Below are 21,747 nucleotides of genomic sequence, written 5' to 3'. Positions count from 1 at the left end.
GGGATGCAGCTAATGTCAACGTGACGTCAGAATTAGCATATTCGAGTCGCGTCGGGGATATTTGGACATAACCGCAACCCTTTTCCTAGCAGTGACCTAATTCTCCTAACCTGCTAAGTAAGCCCTCCTAACCTGCTACAAATAGTCACTTCTGACATTAGCGGTATCCCATATAGTCAAAACCTAGGTTTCGCGCGTGCGCTTTCGGCTATCAGGAATATGGCAGCATCCTGAGCACTGAGGGCGCAATTGAACAGCAACAGCATCGGATTGGGAAAACAAAAACACAACAGCCACGCATATTGGAGGGTGGGGGGTTGCGGTTCGGAAAATAATCGAATCTGGTCGCGAACATACAGGTAAATTAATCTGTGACTGCCACACTGCACAACTCCTTTCCTCCATGTTTGAGTTCCATATACACAGAACCCTTGCTAAGCTAGTTTGCATGGTTAACCTAGGCAGTTTGCGTGTTGAAGTGTGTGTTGATAAAAAAACCACTGCGACAGTTGTATGCGTCGCTTGTCATGAGATAGTTACAATGTGTATCACTGAAATGGCAATTTCGGCTTCCGTCTTTACTCGGTCTCGTCTCTATCAGTATCCTCCCAACTTGGCCCACTCGAGCTGCACTTGAATGTGGCCCTACTAGCCGTTAGCTTGTTACCAAAGCAAAGCCAAATACACAGCGGCTGGCAAACGGGGTGTGATCAAAGTGAGTCTGCAGTTATTTATTAAAATAGACACCCATAGTTACATTACCTTTGATTGTGTCTACGAAAGCGTCTAACTAGTTTTTCTAACGGAAGTTAGTTGTGTCAACGTCTAGCATAGCTCCAGGTTAGTTTAATTTAAATCCCTGTAATTTGGATATCTTCCATCGAGATATAACTTTGTATCATGGAGTTGAGTAAACTCAGCTACGTCTAGCAAGGTGTTTGTTGAACCTTTTTTCGGTCCTGACCAGTGTGATATGTACTATGAAATACATTTAGCAATCGGACATTGAATTTGATAGCAGCGTCTACATTCTCAGGCTGACCTCACTTGGTTGTGGCTGTCATGCATTCTCAATAGGATTTCGATTTTTTGTGAAAGAATGTAATTTATTTTGGGAAATTATGCGACTGCGTTATCAGTAACTTTATGTGTAGGTGATTTTGCTTCCTAGTGAGTTAGTGGTAACAATGAATGTGGGTAACAATATCTGTCAACATCAAATTTGTTGTAGACCAAAATAAGATTAGCTACATCCACTCGTTATCCAAGATTAAAGTTACCTTTTAGAAGTAGCCTTGTCATTGATTCTCACCAGCACCATTTTCAGTCAATCAGACACATAAGCCTATATCCACTACAAAGGCGGAGATCCATTAGGCCTAGTCATTGATTGCATGGATGCTATGGACCAGCGGTGAACAAGGATCACAATACCCTTTTCCCTAAAGTTATCAGTTTCAGCAACATTCCCAGCTGATAATATTGAAAGAACCCCAGTGGAAATGTTGAGGCACAGAATTCTCAAACCTCAAGTGTGTAAAGCCAGGCTTTTCTTCCTCAGTAACAGTGTTATTATATTAGCTATCATCACCGTTATTTATATGCATGTATTTTCCCCTTTGATGATCTGGACTTATCTGAGAATTTCCCCAAAGTTCAAGTTGTTGTGTTTCAAACCGTTTCTAGTGCCATCCAGGGAAGCGCTGTTTGTAAGATAAATCGAGCAAGTGATGATCAATACATGGGGAGAAGTTTGTTGTTACACCAGGCTCCTGGCTTGCTGACTGTGTTCCTCTCAGACAAATACGATTCAAAGTTGTAAGATTTGACTCTTTATTCCCATAACTGTTATATTTGTTATATCTGCGGCATTTGCATTTATCATAAAATCTTGTGCAGAACTCCAATAATGTTGTGTTATTGCACAAATGTCACAAGAAGGCAGGTTACACAGTCACCCAGCGTTCAGAGAGGCTCTGTGTAGTCAGCGCTGTGCACTCACTGCTTGGAAACCATACACTGCCTCACAGGTCGTATGACCCCGCTACTGTGAGGTGTCAGTACAATCCATTTGCTGCTCTGCCTTGTTGATTTTGTTTGTACCCTCCCATGGCAAGCTGAGGGACTATTTTCTCCAGGACCACTTGATGACCTAGTCAAGTGCTTTTCTCTGTAGGCCACACAAGCTCACAGTACGTGACCGGCAAGTGCTGAAGCGCGTAGCGCGTACAAATCGTCTGTCTTCGGTTGCAACACTCACTACAGAGTTCCATACTCCCTCTGGAAGCAACGTCAGCACAATAACTGTTTGTCGGGAGCTTCATGAAATGGGTTTCCATGGCCGAGCAGCCGCACACAAGCCTAACATCACCATGCGCAATGCCAATCATCGGCTGGAGTTGTGTAAAGCTTGCCGCCATTGGACGCTGGAGCAGTGAAAACGCGTTCTCTGGAGTGATGAATCACGCTTCACCATCTTGACAGTCTGAAGGATGAATCTGGGTTTGGCATATTCCAGGAGAACGCTACCTGCCCCAATGCATAGTGCCAACTGTAAAGTTTGGTGGTGGAGGAATAATGGTCTGGGCCTGTTTTTCATGGTTCGGGCTAGGCCCCTTAGTTCCAGTGAAGGGAAATCTTAACTCTACAGGATACAATGACATTCTAGACGATTCTGTGCTTCCAACTTTGTGGCAACAGTTTGGGGAAGGCCCTTTCCTGTTTCAGCATGACAATGCCCCCGTGCTCAACGTGAGGTCCATACAGAAATGGTTTGTCAAGATCAGTGTGGAAGAACTTGACTGGCCTGCACAGAGCACTGACCTCAACCCCATCGAACATCTTTGGGATGAATTGGAACGCCGACTGTGAGCCAGGCCTAATCGCCCTACATCAGTGCCCGACCTCACTAATGCTCTTGTGGCTGAATGGAAGCAAGTCCCCGCAGCAATGTTCCAACATCTAGTGGAAAGCCTTCCCAGAAGAGTGGAGGCTGTTATAGCAGCAAATGGGGGACCAATTCCATATTAATGGCCATGATTTTGGAATGAGTAGGTGTCCACATACCTTTGGTCATGTAGTGTGTGTGTGTGTATCTGTGTATATAGAGCTATCTCTCTATCTATGAATCATCTCCAGGAGGGGATTGAATGTCTGCTGTAACCAAGAAGCTTGATCTTGACATCTATACACTTAGCTAGCAAGTTAGTAAACCAAATTCATAGCTGGAGCCCTGAGCTGGATATCATTTATTTGACACATCTTAGATTTCTTATAGTTATACTTACCTTATAGTTATAAGCAGTGGCGTAGCCCGCAGCCCCCGTGAGGGTATACGGTGTAAATGGTATACAGTGGGGGGGGAAAAGTATTTAGTCAAATCAAATCAAATTGTATTGGTCACATGCGCCGAATACAACAGGTGCAGACATTACAGTGAAATGCTTACTTACAGCCCTTAACCAACAGTGCATTTATTTTTAACAAAAAAAGTAAAAATAAAACAACAACAAAAAAAGTGTTGAGAAAAAAAGAGCAGAAGTAAAATAAAATAAAATAACAGTAGGGAGGCTAAATATACAGGGGGGTACCGGTGCAGAGTCAATGTGCGGGGGCACCGGCTAGTTGAGGTAGTTGAAGTAATATGTACATGTGGGTAGAGTTAAAGTGACTATGCATAAATAATTAACAGAGTAGCAGCAGCGTAAAAAGGATTGGGTGGGGGGGCAGTGCAAATAGTCCGGGTAGCCATGATTAGCTGTTCAGGAGTCTTATGGCTTGGGGGTAGAAGCTGTTGAGAAGTCTTTTGGACCTAGACTTGGCACTCCGGTACCGCTTGCCGTGCGGTAGCAGAGAGAACAGTCTATGACTAGGGTGGCTGGAGTCTTTGACAATTTTGAGGGCCTTCCTCTGACACCGCCTGGTATAGAGGTCCTGGATGGCAGGAAGCTTGGCCCCAGTGATGTACTGGGCCGTACGCACTACCCTCTGTAGTGCCTTGCGGTCGGAGGCCAAGCAGTTGCCATACCCAGGCGGTGATGCAACCAGTCAGGATGCTCTCGATGGTGCAGCTGTATAATTTTTTGAGGATCTGAGGACCCATGCCAAATCTTTTCAGTCTCCTGAGGGGGAATAGGCTTTGTCGTGCCCTCTTCACGACTGTCTTGGTGTGTTTGGACCATGATAGTTCGTTGGTGATGTGGACACCAAGGAACTTGAAGCTCTCAACCTGTTCCACTACAGCCCCGTCGATGAGAATGGGGGCGTGCTCAGTCCTCTTTTTTTTTTTTTTCCTGTAGTCCACAATCATCTCCTTTGTCTTGGTCACGTTGAGGGACCACCAATTGTGCAAGTTCTCCCACTTAAAGATGAGAGAGGCCTGTAATTTTCATCATAGGTACACGTCAACTATGACAGACAAAATGAGAATTCTTTTTCCAGAAAATCACATTGTAGGATTTTTAATGTATTTATTTGCAAATTATGGTGGAAAATAAGTATTTGGTCAATAACAAAAGTTTCTCAATACTTTGTTATATACCCTTTGTTGGCAATGACACAGGTCAAACGTTTTCTGTAAGTCTTCACAAGGTTTTCACACACTGTTGCTGGTATTTTGGCCCATTCCTCCATGCAGATCTCCTCTAGAGCAGTGATGTTTTGGGGCTGTCGCTGGGCAACACAGACTTTCAACTCCCTCCAAAGATTTTCTATGGGGTTGAGATCTGGAGACTGGCTAGGCCACTCCAGGACCTTGAAATACTTCTTACGAAGCCACTCCTTCGTTGCCCGGGCGGTGTGTTTGGGATCATTGTCATGCTGAAAGACCCAGCCACGTTTCATCTTCAATGCCCTTGCTGATGGAAGGAGGTTTTCACATTCACAGTTATGACATTCTCCCAATCCTCTTCTGGATCATCCAAATGCACTCTAGCAAACGTCAGACGGGCCTGGACGTACTGCCTTAAGCAGGGGGAGTGTGTTACTGATGGTAGGCTTTGTTACTTTGGTCCCAGCTCTCTGCAGGTCATTCACTAGGTCCCCCCGTGTGGTTCTGGGATTTTTGCTCACCGTTCTTGTGATCATTTTGACCCCACGGGGTGAGATCTTGCGTGGAGCCCCAGATCGAGGGAGATTATCAGTGGTCTTGTATGCCTTCCATTTCCTAATAATTGCTCCCACAGTTGATTTCTTCAAACCAAGCTGCTTACCTATTGCAGATTCAGTCTTCCCAGCCTGGTACAGGTCTACAATTTTGTTTCTGGTGTCCTTTGACAGCTCTTTGGTCTTGGCCATAGTGGAGTTTGGAGTGTGACTGTTTGAGGTTGTGGACAGGTGTCTTTTATACTGATAACAAGTTCAAACAGGTGCCATTAATACAGGTAACGAGTGGAGGACAGAGGAGCCTCTTAAAGAAGAAGTTACGGGTCTGTGAGAGCCAGAAATCTTGCTTGTTTGTAGGTGACCAAATACTTATTTTCCACCATAATTTGCAAATAAATTCATTAAAAATCCTACAATGTGATTTTCTGGATTTTTCCCCCTCAATTTGTCTGTCATAGTTGACGTGTACCTATGATGAAAATTACAGGCCTCTCTCATCTTTTTAAGTGGGAGAACTTGCACAATTGGTGGCTGACTAAATACTTTTTTCCCCCACTGTATCGCCCAAGCCTAATCCACAGGAAGAGCTGGGAAGGGCCATCACATGACCACATCCAGGAATCTGGGCTGGCTTTTTATACCCCTCATCACGGTAACAGAATTAAACAGCATGGCCTTTGAGAGGAGTGCAGAGCACGTGGTCACCTCAATACCCATTGCAAACGTCGGTCCCTATTGTTAAATTCCACCCGTGTGTGCTTGATTAAATTCATTAGGAGGAAGGGTTTGATGCATAAAAAAAATAATGTGCTCAGATTCAGAAATGTTCCTTTTTAGCTTAGATGTCTCTAAATCTGGTTCTCTTTCAGAGGAAGATTGATGACTAACTTCAGGATTAGTCAGCTAGCTCCTGTCTGATATGCTACAGTATGTGTTAGCAGTGAGTCAGAGTGAAGAGCACCCATCATATTCGTTGCCTTGGGACATTGTATGATACACTTCTCCTCTGTGATTTAATCTTCCCATTGAAGAAGAGTTCGACTCATCTCTTGGGGGCATACTGGACGTTCATAAGGACTTAATTTTGCTGCCCCTTGCTGCAGGCAGATATGGAGAAGAAGGAAAAGAGCAGTCCGTTATTTCCAGAAGGATCTGGGCAGAGTGCTGACACGGGTTTCCTCTGTAACACTGACAGCACAGCAGCCAAGAGAGGGGGGTTACTACTGCTCTCTGGGCATGATTTACTACTAGTTTACTACTATCTCACTGTACTCTACTGTACTATTTGTTTGTCTGTTGGTGTCTGTTTGCTAGTTACTACTAGTTGCTGGTTTTTATCTAGTGACTTTCTGTGATTTCGGGTGGTGTGTTTATGATAGCCGAGTTACAATCCACATAGGTCTAGTATTCTCAACACAAGTACTGAAGTATTTTTTGTTTTTGTTGCTGGAGTTTTGTAGAATTTGGACCCATTTTGAGTCATACAAAATTGTGTGTTCTCTACTCCAACAATTAATCCACAGATAACACGGGTAACCTAGTTAGTTTTCTTTGTTTCGTCTCTCCTCGCTCATCTTTCAATCACCCACGTAGGTTAGTATGCTGGTGAAAACCAATTAGTAGATGGGAGAGGCGGGACTTCCAGCGCGTCAAGCATCTCATATAGAACCAAGTTCTGTTTTAGCGACTGTCTATGCAGAAGCCCGTAGATGTGCATGAGCAGTTAGGATGAAATGATTGAAAAACATGCAGGTGTACATTTATTTTGCAACGCTCGTGCATGCAACGTGGCCGTTCTAGTCAGGGTGTCAGGCTTAATTGTTTTGTCAAGACGACCAACACATTCTCTGTGTATGCTGATCTGATCGTCTCAAAGGCTGCTTTTTTGCAATGTTGTCAAGACAACTTGTATGCAGTTTCTGTACTATTTTGCTGTGTTGGCGCTTTTTCCCCAATGCCTCTATGTAGGCGATGCTTCAGTCTCCGCTGAGCGCCTGTGAAAATGTGCATACACAGGCTGTCAACGAAGAGAGGGGTAGAGGGATGAATGTAAATTGTTTGTGAAAGTTGAAGGCATCATCCACGGTGGCTCAGATTCTGGCTGAGACTGTGATTGTTATTGTTGCTGTGACTGCTGTTGAGATGGCATCTGTCAGTCAGAGAGTCTCACCTTTGTCTGTTGTGTCAATTCGACTCTCATTTGCTGTTCAACACTGTTTATTTTGTGTTCAGCACCACAGAGTTTGCCAGCGATGCGACTGTCACGGGACTCTCCCAGCCAGCACAGGGAGTGTCAATAAGGATTTCTATGTGAGGTGTAGAATGTGATCCACCAGTGTGAAGTGTGTGTGGCAGTTAAGTCTTTAAGGTCAGCGGGGGTCCTGTGTGACTTCTTCTCAATAGAACTAGCTTTTGGTTATCCAGCTGACTCTTCTCCACAACCAACTCACATGACTACTTTAGATGGCAATGGGACAGGAATCCCTCCCTCCCTTTGACCTGTGCTCTTCACGCGTAATTGAATTTGCAGACCGTAGGCCAATCTATGCTTGCTGCCATTCGCTTAAATTAACGTTGCCTGGCGTCCATTGCCACTGCTCTGGCCTGAATGTACTCACTGAAGTGACACTAAAGCGAGACTGTAAAAAGCCTATTTCATCATGTTTCTCTCTCCCATGACCTTGTTCTCCTGTATTGCAGGTCTTGCCAGAAGATGAATGTCATCAAAGACAACAAAGACTTGGCCTGTTTCTACACTACCAAACACTCCTGGAGGGGAAAGTAAGAGGCGCACCTCATATTCTAAAGTTCCTTATCCTGATAGGATTGAATTGGTTGAATGACAGTTTTCTATGTTCTTGGAGCTGGTCATTAGTTTGGTAATTACCACACCTTCTAAATGGAACTATAAATGCAACAATTTCAAAGATTTGACTGAGTTACAGTTCATATAAGGAAACCAGTCAATTGCAATAAATTCATTAGGCCCTAATCTATGGATTTCACATGACTGAGAATACAGATATGCATCTGTTGGTCACAGATGAAAAAGTAGGGGCGTGGATTAGAAAACCAGTCAGTATCTGGTGTGACCATCATTTGCCTCATCTCCTTCGCATTGAGTTGATCAGGCTGTTGATTGTGGCCTGTGGAATGTTGTCCCACTCCTCTTCAATGGCTGTGCGAAGTGGCTGGATATTGGTGGGAACTGGAACATGCTGTCGATCCAGAGCATCCCAAACATGCTCAATGGGTGACATGTTTGGTGAGTATGCAGGCCATGGAAGAACTGGGACATTTTCAGCTTCCAGGAATTGTGTACAGATCCTTGCGACATGGGGCCATGTATTATCATGCTGAAACATGAGGTGATGGCGGCGGATGAACAACAATGGGCCTCAGGATCTCATCACGGTATCTCTGTGCATTCAAATTGCCATCGATAAAATGCAATCGTGTTCGTTGTCCGTAGCTTATGCCATAACCCCACCGCCGCCATGGGGCACTCTGTTGACATCAGCAAACCGCTCGCCCACAAGTCTGCCATCTGCCCTGTACAGTTGAAACTGGGATTAATCTGTGAAGAGCACACTTCTCCAGCGTGCTAGTGGCCATCGAAGGTGAGCATTTGCCCACTAATTGCCTAACAGTTCTGGTGGACATTCCGCAGTCAGCATGCCAATTGCATGCTCCCTCAAAACTTAAGACATCTGTGCCATTGTGTTGTGACAAAACTGCACATTTTAAAGTGGCCTTTTATTGTCCCCAGCACAAGGTGAACCTGTGTAATGATCATGCTGTTTAATCAGCTTCTTGATACAGTATGCCACACTTGTCAAGTGGATGGATTATCTTGGCTAAGGAGAAATGCTCAAAAGAGAAATAAGCTTTTTGTGCGTATGGAAAATGTCGGATTTTTTATTTCAGCTCATGAAACATGGGACGAACACTTTACATGTTACATTTATATTTTTGTTCAGTAAATATGCATCTCTGCTCTGTGAATGGCATTATCATGCTTTGAAAGATAGCCTAGGTCTTCATGTTCAGGTTAACACCAACAAGGTAATGTCAGGTCAAGCCATGTGCACTCTACCATTCCACACTGAGCCTAGTTGTTGGCCTAGCTATCAGGCAGCAGCAGAACAGACCCACTGATGTCAACACCAGAACAAAGGGAAGGCACTGAAATCCCTGACTCGGTCCTTCCATTGTGTTTGCGTTTCCTTATCTTCAATGGGGGACAAGGTGTAAGTAAATCTGTCAGATTCTCGCTATCCTGAATACATGTCACTGAAATCCCAATACCTATATATTGCTGGTTAGACGGATTACTCGTGATCTATGGCATCACCTCTATAGCGCTAAGTATGGCTGGGCGATATGGCCAAAATATCATATCACAATATTTTCCACATTTTTTAACGGTATTTTATGTTTTTGAATAATAAAAGTTATAAATATGCTTTGTGTAGTTCATGACCCTAGAGTGGCAACACTTTCATTATAAGTGATTTGAATGCGGCTTTCTCCATTCTGATTTGTTTTATACTGTTCAATCCAACCCCCACAAAAATTCAGCATTTTCATAATTGTTTGCATTTCCTGCACTCATTTGTTATAATTTCCACACTGTGCCATGTAGATCTGCATGATATCGGCAAATAATCTAGGCCTAATTAATTGGTCAACTGTTGGAATCATGGAAATAGAATGATTATTCTAATTCTATAGTGGGAATCTAGTGGGCAGCACTTTGAATACATTGTTGTTTGACATGACAATGAATGAAAAAGCCAGGGAGGGATTATTGTGACAGGGTAGGAACCAAAGTGTTGGTCAGTGGTTTCCAGGGGACCCTAATTCGATGTTACATTACATGTTACTCTTACTTCATATATACTGAACAAAAATATAAATGCAACATGTAAAGTGTTGGTCCCATGTTTCATGAGCTGAAATAAAAGATCCCAGAAATGTTCCATACGCACAAAAAGCTTATTTCTCTCAAAATAGGGGGCGTGGCTTGGTGTGGGAAGCGCGTGGGGGAGCGGCATGCAGAGGGAACGAGACGACAAGTAGCAAATGGAGTGAACTATAAAAAAACCGACATTACACGCACCAAAGTGGCGTGTCACTTTTAACAAACATAATTACCGGTGTATATAGTAAAATACAGTATACCGCCCAGCCCTTGCTCTAAGATATGGTTAGTAAATACAGCTGAATGGTAGCAATGAGTTCATGAATCAATGGCTTCTTCTATACCTTGGAAAGGGCAAACAAATGTTACTAAACAAACTAGTCCCGTCCTGTTTCTCTGGTAGACTTCAATAGAGGTGAGACCTGAGAGACATTGGGCATTAGTCAACAGGATCACATTACCGATGTGTGCTTCCTAAATGGCTTTGTCCTATTAAGGCAGCCATTGACTGAGGTAACTATAGCAGCAATGCTAAAAGAGCAGATTAGCTACAGCCACAGGAAGGGGAGGGTTGAGGGCTTCATCCTGCTAATTCCTGCAGTGATCTGTGGTGATGTTTGGAGTGGACAGTCATTGAGTCAGGCCAGGGCTTTGACTGGGAGGCCAAGAGAGAAGGGTTTGGTTTATTACCTAATGTTGTTTCTCCTCTCCGCTCCCTGTAGAGCATATGGCCGAAACGAGGTCCTTTGCGGCTTTCTCAACTTACCCCCCAAGACAGTTTTGTTGTATAGCCTACAGTGGCTTATTTGCTGTTGCTTTAAGAAACTGCGTGGAAATACAGGTGACTGTTTGCAGTGTGAAGCCAGTCCTCTACTGTAAACACAGAACATCTGTCAGGGGGCAAGCCTTAATTACAATCAACCTTGATTAGCCAGCACTCTTTTCCCAAAGTCCCAGCGTAAACCGCACTATTGCCCTTTTTAATAAGAACCTCCTCAGTCCTGAAGTACTGTAGAGAGAGTCCAGTTTCAGGGAGAAGCAAGCTACACGACTCAGTAGGAAAGGTTCACCACCGATTGCACAACTTCAAAGCGCCTTTTTAATGACGTAGTATTTTCTTCTCCCGGTGCTGTCTCTTGTGAAGTCCTTTTAAATCCTGTGACTCCTGGCATCTAAAGGCTGTATTAGATTTGGCCTCAGTGTGGCTAACAGGCTGCTCAATGTTGTGGCCACACAAAGGGCCTCTCTCAGAGCCATCGCTGCTTGGATTGTGGACCGTCAAGAATCTACGCTCCCCTGCTGCCGGATCTGCTCTGAGCCGAGAGTGAAGGATTCACTCTACAAACACAGACCACATAGGCTACAGTGTACTTAGGAAACTGGTTTTGGCACCTTCCTAATATTGAGTTGCACCCCCTTTTACCCTCATAACAACCTCAATTCATCGGGGCATGGACTCTACAAGGTGTCGAAAGCGTTCCACAGGGATGCTGGCCCATGTTGACTCCAATGCTTCCCACAGTTGTCAAGTTGGCTGGATGTTCTATGGGTGGTGGACCATTCTTGACACAAACCGGTGTGCCTGGCACCTACTACCATACCCTGTTCAAAGGCACTTAAATCTTTTGTCTTCCTCATTCACTCTCTGAATGGCACACATAAACAATCCATGTCTCAATTGTCTCAAGGCTTAGAAATCCTTCTTTAACCTGTCTCCTCCCCTTCATCTACACTGATTTGAGGTGGATTTAACAAGTGACATAAATAAGAGATCACAGTTTTCACCTGGTCAGTCTGTCATGGAAAGAGTAGGGCTGTTACGGTGACCATATTACCGCCACACCAGCGGTCATGACAGCAGTCAAATTCCAAATTCCATTTTAAATCAAAACAAGTTTCACACATACAGTGGATTCGGAAAGTATTCACACCCTTTGACTTCCACATTTTGTTACGTTACAGCCTTATTCTAAAATGGATTAAATAAAATTGTTCCTCAATATACACGCAATACCCCATAATGACAAAGCGAAAACAGGTTTTTAGAAATTTGTGCTAATTGTTTACCTTATTTACATAAGTATTCAGAACCTTTGCTATGAGACTCAGAATTGAGCTCCGGTGCATCCTGTTTCTACAACTTCATTGGAGTCCACCTGTGGTAAATTCAATTGATTGGACATGATTTGGAAAGGCACACATCAGTCTATATAAGGTCCCACAGTTTTCAGAGCAAAAACCAAGCCATGAGGTCGAAGGAATTGTCCGTAGAGCTCCAAGACAGGATTGTGTCGAGGCAGAGATCTGGGGCAAAAAATGTCTGCAGCATTGAAGGTCCCCAAGAACACAGTGGCCTGCATCATTCTTAAATGGAAGAAGTTTGGAGCCACCAAGACTCTTCCTAGAGCTGGTCACCAGACCAAACTGAGCAATCGGGGGAGAAGGGCCTTGGTCAGGGAGGTGACGAAGAACCCGATGGTCACTCTGACAGAGCTCTAGCGTTCCTCTGTGGAGATGGGAGAACCTTCCAGAAGGACAACCATCTCTGCAGCACTCCACCAATCAGGCCTTTATGTTAGAGTGGCCAGACGGAAGCCACTCCTCAGTAAAAGGTACATACAGCCCACTTGGAGTTTGCTAAAAGGCACCTAAAGGACTCTCGCACCATGAGAAACAAGATTCTCTGGTCTAATGAAACTAAGATTGAACTCTTTGGCCTGAATGCCAAGCGTCATATCTGGAGGAAACCTGGCACCATCCCTACGGTGAAGCATGGTGTTGGCAGCATCATGCTGTGGGAATGTTTTTCAGCGGCAGGGACTGGGAGACTAGTCAGGATCGAGGGGGAAAAATGAACGTAGCAAAGTACAGAGAGATCCTTGATAAAACCTGCTCCAGTGCGCTCAGGACCTCAGACTGGGGCGACGGTTCACCTTCCAACAGGACAACGACCCTAAGCACACAGCCAAGACAGGAGTGGCTTCAGGACATGTCTCTGAATGTCCTTGAGTGGCCCAGCCAGATCCTGGACTTGAACCCGATCTAACATCTCTGGAGAGACCTGAAAATAGCTGTGCAGCGACACTCCCAACCTGACTGAGCTTGAGAGGATCTGCAGAGAAGAATGGGAGAAACTGCAAGGTGTGCCAAGCTTGTAGCGTCATACCCAAGAAGACTTGAGGCTGTAATCGCTGCCAGAGGTGCTTCAACAAAGTACTGAGTAAAGGGTCTGAATACTTATGTAAATGTGATTACGTTTATTTTATTTTAAATACATTTGCAACAATTTCTGAAAACCAGTTTTTTTGCTTTGTCATAATGGGGTATTGTGTGTAGATTGATGAGGAAAACACAATTTAATCCATTGTAGTAATGTAACAAATTGTGGAAAAAGTCAAGGGGTCTGAATACTTTCCAAATGTACTGTATATTTAGGTGCAGGAGCTCCACAATACTTTTGAGCTAAAATTCTATAAGAGGACCAGGAGCTCAAGCAGTAGAACATTTGAGGTGCCGGTACTTAGCTCCGTTGAGCTCCTGCCCAAGTCAAGCACTGCTTCTTCTGGCTTGCGCAAATAGCCTACAGCTGTGTCTGTCCCGAGCTCACTCGCTCGTGAAACAGAATATTTTATACAATGTTGCAAGTTGACTAGACCAAAGTTGATAGTTGATACAATGTTTCAAGTTCTTTGCAGACATGCCATGCATAGCCAATGTGATTTCTAGGATATTTATTTTTATCATCAGGATATTTTCTACCTGCAGGCTGCAATGTTTTTATTTGTTGGCTTTATGTAGGCTATTTTTACATACAGTGAGGGAAGAAAGTATTTGATCCCCTGCTGATTTTGTAAGTTTGCCCACTGACAAAGAAATGATCAGTCTATAATTTTTATGGTAGGTTTATTTGAACAGTGAGAGACAGAATAACAACAAAAAAATCAAGAAAAACGCATGTCAAAACTGTTATAATTTATTTGCATTTTAACGAGGGAAATAAGTATTTGACCCCCTCTCAATCAGAAAGATTTCTGGCTCCCAGGTGTCTTTTATACAGGTAACGAGCTGAGATTAGGAGCACACTCTTAAAGGGAGTGCTCCTAATCTCAGTTTGTTACCTGTATAAAAGACACATGTCCACAGAAGCAATCAATCAATCAGATTCCAAACTCTCCACCATGGCCAAGACCAAAGAGCTCTCCAAGGATGTCAGGGACAAGATTGTAGACCTACACAAGGCTGGAATGGGCTACAAGACCATCGCCAAGCAGCTTGGTGAGAAGGTGACAACAGTTGGTGTGATTATTCGCAAATGGAAGAAACACAAAATAACTGTCAATCTCCCTCGGCCTGGGGCTCCATGCAAGATCTCACCTCGTGGAGTTGCAATGATCATGAGAACGGTGAGGAATCAGCCCAGAACTACACGGGAGGATCTTGTCAATGATCTCAAGGCAGCTGGGACCATAGTCACCAAGAAAACAATTGGTAACACACTACGCCGTGAAGAACTGAAATCCTGCAGCGCCCGCAAGGTCCCCCTGCTCAAGAAAGCACATATACAGGGCCGTCTGAAGTTTGCCAACGAACATCTGAATGATTCAGAGGAGAACTGGGTGAAAGTGTTGTGGTCAGATGAGACCAAAATGGAGCACTTTGGCATCAACTCAACTCGCCGTGTTTGGAGGAGGAGGAATGCTGCCTATGACCCCAAGAACACCATCCCCACCGTCAAACATGGAGGTGTTTTTCTGCTAAGGGGACAGGACAACTTCACCGCATCAAAGGGACGATGGACTGCGCCATGTACCGTCAAATCTTGGGTGAGAACCTCCTTCCCTCAGCCAGGGCATTGAAAATTGGTCGTGGATGGGTATTCCAGCATGTTTATGACCCAAAACACACGGCCAAGGCAACAAAGGAGTGGCTCAAGAAGAAGCACATTAAGGTCCTGGAGTGGCCTAGCCAGTCTCCAGTCCTTAATCCCATAGAAAATCTGTGGAGGGAGCTGAAGGTTCGAGTTGCCAAACGTCAGGCTCAAAACCTTAATGACTTGGAGAAGATCTGCAAAGAGGAGTGGGACAAAATCCCTCCTGAGATGTGTGCAAACCCGGTGGCCAACTACAAGAAACATCTGACCTCTGTGATTGCCAACAAGGATTTTGCCACCAAGTACTAAGTCATGTTTTGCAGAGGGGTCAAATACTTATTTCCCTCATTAAAATGCAAATCAATTTATAACATTTTTGACATGCGTTTTTCTTGATTTTTTTGTTGTTATTCTGTCTCTCACTGTTCAAATAAACCTACCATTAAAATTATAGACTGATTATGTCTTTGTCAGTGGGCAAACGTACAAAATCAGCAGGGGATCAAATACTTTTTTCCCTCACTGTAGTTCGCAATTGCAATAGAAGTTACTTTTTAGGTTTGTATTACTTTAATTTAGATTTGGATAGAATTTTGATTAACCACACATTGATTTTGAGATATGAAGACGCTATTATAAATAGAATGAAACTGTTCCATGAAAATGTGCATATGAAAACCATAACTTGCACTCAGATCGGTGGAAATTTTAAGATAAATTGGCATTCCACATGAGAAAGGTTGCCGACTCCTCATGTAGCCTATTACCGGAAACTTCAGGAGAGTAATGGCAGAATCTGCGAATGCCAGCAGGAGCAGGAGGAGAATGGTTGGGTCAGGTTACGTTTTTTTCTAGATCTCTGACTCCCTCTTGAGGCATTTGTGTCTTATTTAATCAAACAGTAAGCTTAAAGAATCAGACAAGCTCAATGCAAATAGTTGATTTTATTAAAACACATTGGAATATACACTATATATACAAAAGTATGTGGACACCCCATTTAAATTAGTGGATTTGGCTATTTCAGCCACTCCCGTTGCTGACAGGTGTATAACATTGACCACAGCCATGCATTCTCCATAGACAAATATGAGCAGTAGAATGGCCTTACTGAAGAGCTCTGTGGCTTTCAACGTGCCACCGTCATAGGATGCCACCTTTCCAACAAGTCAGTTCGTCAAATTTCTGCCCTGCTGGAGCTGCCCCAGTAAGGGCTGTTATTGTGAAGTGGAAACGTCTAGGAGCATCAACGGCTCAGCCGCGAAGGTGTAGGCCACACAAGCTCACAGAACGGGACCGCCGAGTACTGAAGCATGTAGTGTGTAAATATTGTCTGTCCTCGGCTGCAACACTCCAAACTGCCTCTGGAAGCAACATCAGCACAATAACTGTTAGTTTGGAGCTTCATGAAATGGGTTTCTATGGCCAAGCAGCCGCACACAAGCCTAAGATCATCATGCGTAATGCCAAGCGTTGGCTGGACGCTCACACAGGTGATTGCTGCGTGGAAATGTGTTCTAATACTGTAAACCCAGTCACTGCGCAACATTCCTAAATATCAGGAAAAGACAACAGTTTTGATGGCAATTATTGAAAAGAGCGGGATACATAGCCGCGGGAAGTAGGGGTGCTGAGGGTGCTAAAGCACCCCCTGAAAAAGAAGAATAAAACCAATATATTAATAAACAAAAAAAATTTGGGGGGGAAAAATATATTAGTATTTTTTACAAAATCAGTGCACTGGGCCTTTACTAGTCCTGTATTAGTGGACCGATATAGCCATCTGTAGTGTGGGCAAAAAATAATAATCAGCATCGCCGCCCCCAAACTACATCCTGTGGCTATGGCGGGATACCAGCTTTTCAGTGTTGTATGATGTTTTTGCATACCCCACCAAAACATGAGACATCCATGTTTTCATCACTTGAAAAGATACATTGGTGAGATTTGATATCATTTAAAAGTTTACAAACAGGGTTGTCAAACAATTGTATAGTTTCTGGAAAAAAAGGTTTTTACTAAATATGCATTTTTAAAATTTTTACTTTAACGTCAATTATTTTAAAAAACACGTGAACTGTTTTTTTCATATTCGTATACGCTGTAGCTTAGACCCTATTTTCCATCATCTAAGGTTTTTGTGTTGTGCCTGCCATCGGTTGAGGCACAACATGTTCTTGAATACAGGGTGGGTGTCATGTTTTAGCTGATAAATAAACAAACAAACTGTTTTACTCCATGTAAAAACGTATACATACGTACAACAACTTACAATGACTACATTCATTTGCCCTGACCTTAATGCTCACACCCCCATCCCTAGTGCCTGCATTATTGTTTGCCGCTTGTATCAATTTGTTTTTCTCGGTCGCCCCTGCTTTTTCAATAATAAATAATTAGATTTTTACATTGTGTTAATGATGGTGGATTGGTTGATTTCCATGTTTTTAGTATACGTTTTTTCAAGATGAGTGATGAGAAGAGAATCGTCCAGCCTATTGGGTATTTCACAACACCCCCATATACCGTGTCTTGAAATATGCATACCGACGGATTAAAAGTAAATTTACATTGTAAAACGTCTGACAGCCAACTTTCTAGCTCTGCCCACAACTTCCGGACTTTATAGCGTTCCCAGAAAGCATGGATTATTGAGTCATTATTAGTTATACACTTGAGGCATGACTGCCATTGTGCTGTAGAATTTGTGAATTTTGTCTCTTGTATAATACATTTTATACATTCATTTTATACTGGATTAAGCGTACATTTTTGTTAACTGTAAATTTGTCAGTTATGCTGCAACTTTCACCTTAACTTGTGCCAACATCAGTTCCTTTTTAAGTCTTGGTTCCAATAGTTTATTTTTTTTCTAAGAGGTTGTCAGTCGGATATGCTCTCTGCAAGGTTTTGTATATCTTCCCTATCATATGAACAACCTTTTCTGACTCAAATAAGATTCCCTCAATGTTGCTCTGATGTCCAAAATATTTCAAATCGAAATTTTGTGATATGTAACTTTTAAGTTGCATGTATTTGAAACTATCAGTCCAAAATTACTTTTTAATTCTGTCATGGAAACATTTCCACTTTCAAATAGTACAACAAAGATGGTTGGGAGTTCACACATCAGAGAATGTTGACTTGACTGGGAATATCTGTTTTAAATTATACTGTCAATCCTCCATAGAAAAGCTATTGAAATATAGATGATAGAATAGACATTCCCATTTAATCAGAGTTTACGCATTTTTAGATAATTGACGTTAGTGAAATGTTTAAAAATGAAACATTTTCGTGAATTTTTTAAAATTGAACTAACATTGTTTGACAACCGTGTTTGTAAGCTTTTAAATTATATCAAACTCAACTGTTTCTCTTTTCCACTGATGAAGACATGGATGTCTCATGGTATGGTGGGGAATGCAAAATGGGTCAACTTTTAGCACCTTTATCTCCTGAATGTTTTGCCATTCAGGTCCAAAAAGTCACTTTCTGACAACTTTTCATACGTTTGCCCAAAGAAGAAGTTTTGTTTAAATCAAAAGGGATGCTTTCAAAAAGTGATTGAATTCAAATGGATTTAACCTGCTGTGTCTGTGAGGTAAGGGCTGTACTATGCATCGCTTACGCTGCATGTTGTGCTTTCTCTCCATATAAACGCCCTTTAACCTTCGTCTCTGTTACACCCTGGTAACATAATCTACCATAACCACCCCCCACACTACTGCCTTCCTCCTCTGTCCCAGGCAACACTGAGGAATTGTTAAGGAGGGAAGAGACAATTTGATTCAGTCAATGGAAAGGCTCTTTCAGTGTGTGTGTGCTTGTGTGTACATCATGTACCAAAGCCTAGCTGTCTGTAGACAATAGATATTCCAGCTATAGACAAAATACCCCAGTGCCTTGCTTTGCACTAGGCCTCCGTGCCTAATTAAAATGTATGACAAACAAAAACCATTTGATTTCAAAGTTTAACAAACCATACAACTCCATGCACAAGGACTACCTTTAAAAATGTACACTGAACATTTTACAGAAACACATTTACTGGAAGAACTGTGCAGATGCTAAGTTTAGTAACAGAATTTTGGAAAAATCTCCCGCAGTTTCTGTCCAAGTTTAGAAAAAAACTGTTAAATATCTGCTCCGAATCAAGATTCAATGATGCCTGCAGAAAGAATGGGGTGTCAGCTATGACATGACACATTCACTTTGAAAAAATCTATTTTGCTTTTTGAACTACAGTAAGTAAAGTGGATATACCCCGGGTAACAGAATTGTGGTAACGGAATTTCATCATGTGCCCCTGATCTGTACTACACAGAAATGCATCATTATGGATATTAATATCATTCTCTTCATGGTGATGTATCCTGAATAGGTACACAAAGGTAGAAATATGCAATATCCTGCTTTTGTATATTTGAGTATTATTCTACACACTGGCTATTATTTTAATGAGCTCTGCCCCCCCAAACAAGACCAAATTTGTTTGGTCCTAACCAAATCTGAATCAGTCATAGATGTCTGTTTCACAAGTTTGGAACGCACAGTAGAGTTCAGTACAGTACATTAGTGTACTCAACTCTAGTGTGCTCTACTGCGTACTGTACTGAACTCTACTGTACAGTATTCTACTTTTCTTTACTGTACGGAACTCAACTCTACTGTACTCTACTGAACAATACTTTACTTTTCTTTACTGTACTGTACTGATCTATACTCTACTTTTCTTTACTGTACTGTGCTGTACTGTGTACTGTGCTGTCCAAACTTATGAACCCAACTGTGGTTTGTGACTACTGTGATTTCCCATTGTAGCCAATTCAATTGCAGAAATTCCGTTACCGATATTTCAGAATTTCCATTACCGATTTGGTAACGGAATTTCGAGTTTTAATCACTTACCAATTTTGTTTATGAATTATTATCAGTAAAAACACTAACATTGATAGGTTCACCTTTACTTGTTACTTCTGAGAAATTTGAAAATATCTTAAAGATATGTGGGTTTTTGGTAACAGAATTTCAAGACGCATGGCAATGTTTCTTAAACTTACAGTAAGTGTGTTTCTTAAACTAAATATAAGTGTTGATATTAGTTGGCAGGGGTCTTTACTTTAACATTATTGTGTTTTGATGTATTTCTAATATACATTTTCTGGTAGATGTTTTCTAAGACCCTTTTTCTGTATGACCAGAAATCAGCCTTTGCTTATTCCTAATAAAATGGTTAAAATAAATGTGTGTGTGTGTGTGTGTGTGTGTGTGTGTGTGTGTGTGTGTGTGTGTGTGTGTGTGTGTGTGTGTGTGTGTGTGTGTGTGTGTGTGTGTGTGTGTGTGTGTGTGTGTGTGTGTGTGTGTGTGTGTGTGTGTGTGTGTGTGTGTGTGCTTTCATTTGACACCCAATTTGATATGCTCCTATGAACTTCACATGTTGGTGCTCATGGGTCCTGGAAATGGACATGGAAATCACCCACTGCCAATTAAATGTTCCACTGCTTCCAGTAACACTCGTATGAAATTTGATAGCAGTGCCTTTATGATGATGTAAAGCACTCTTTGAGGTCATGGAGGAAATGCCTGAATGATGCCTGTCATTGTGAGGAGCAGCATAGCCTGCCCTGCCCTCTACTTTACATAACCTCTGACCCATGTAGGCTATGGCTATGTAGAGTTTTTCCTGACCATGTGACCTGCCCAGGAAAACAACTCAGGGCCCTAGTTAGTCTATAACCGGTACCCAGAGTATGTCCTGGTCAGGTCACATGGTCAGGAAAAACTCAGGTCCCTAGCTACTACAGTATGTGTGCTAGGCTGGGCTGTTCCACGCTTAGACTGGGCTGGGTGAGGGCCTGTGTCTGCCTGGAGAGTACTGCTCACAGAGGATGAATAATTAACCAGTCGTGTGACTAGGCCCTGCCCAGCCACTGAGCACTGAGCAGCAAGGACAAAGGCTCCATGTAGGGGGGGTGCCCTCGGAGCAGAGCAGGGGCCCTGCACTTAGAGGAGCGAGGGAGGGAGGGTGGTTGGCTCAGGGTAGGATGAAAGGGAAACGATGTGTTTGCATAAGGATGGAGGAGGAGAGGGAGCTAGGCTCTGGATCCAGAGACTCTGATTACTCTCAATGTCCCATCTACCTCTGTATTTCTATCACTGATATCTGGACACACTCAGGCGTGAATCAAAGCTCTTTCAAGGTGTATTGGAATGAATGGCCAATGACTGTGATTGTCTATTTAAGCCACTTTCTGTTTGTCTGAACGTAGTGAAGATCTGTCTGTGTGTGTGTGTGCGCCAGAATGTTTTGTGTTGAGGAGAACAGTGATTGGGAGGTGCTGAAAGTGCTCCTTTCAGCTCACAAACACTGCCCTCACTCACACCCTCTCCCTTCACCTATTGATTAGACAACTCTGTGAAGCCAAGGTCTTCAAGTGTGACACACTCTTCTCATGAGAATATGCCAAGGCCTAAATGTTGATAAATGTGTGTGGGTAGAGATTAGAAGGTGACAATATAGCCTAATATAAGTCTTTGAAAATGTAGGGCCTACGTGATCGTAGTCATTTTGATACGCAGAACAAGGAACGTTGCATGAATGTCGTCGTAAAGCCGGTCCACCCTTCCTGTGTTGAGTCAATCTTCCCATTCCCATCATCTGTCAAGTCAGTCAGCTTCCATTGAATCTGTTGCCTTATTGCCAATCACACATTCAGCACATTTAAAGGCATCAGCGTGACCACAGCATGGTTAGCAGCATGGTGGAAGGTGGCCGAAAACAATACCAACAATACCACCAATTCACTTCATCCAATTGAACAACCCAGGAAATAAGTCCTTTGGGGGT

At 42.9% G+C, this 21,747-nt stretch overlaps 1 protein-coding gene across 4 annotated transcripts in view; it reads left to right on the top strand.

Annotated features, from left to right (window-relative positions):
- The window catches only part of LOC121550053 (dnaJ homolog subfamily C member 13-like), a 69,036-nt gene continuing 47,289 nt past the window's right edge, over positions 1-21,747 (top strand). For 2 of the 4 annotated variants that reach the window (XM_045210570.1, XM_041862159.2), the window contains exons 1-2: positions 2-359; positions 7,804-7,884. In XM_045210570.1, the coding sequence (XP_045066505.1) occupies positions 7,817-7,884 (68 nt within the window). In that variant the 5' untranslated portion in view covers positions 2-359; positions 7,804-7,816. Of the gene's footprint in view, positions 360-646; positions 716-7,803; positions 7,885-21,747 lie in introns of those variants that run through there. The other 2 variants (XR_006657767.1, XM_045210568.1) reach the window with 2 other exon arrangements.

This window comes from Coregonus clupeaformis, chromosome 34 (genome assembly GCF_020615455.1).
Source record: "Coregonus clupeaformis isolate EN_2021a chromosome 34, ASM2061545v1, whole genome shotgun sequence".
In the NCBI taxonomy this organism is placed as follows: domain Eukaryota; kingdom Metazoa; phylum Chordata; class Actinopteri; order Salmoniformes; family Salmonidae; genus Coregonus; species Coregonus clupeaformis.
Note: the sequence above shows the minus strand (reverse complement) of the source record. Positions and strands in the feature narration are given on the sequence as shown.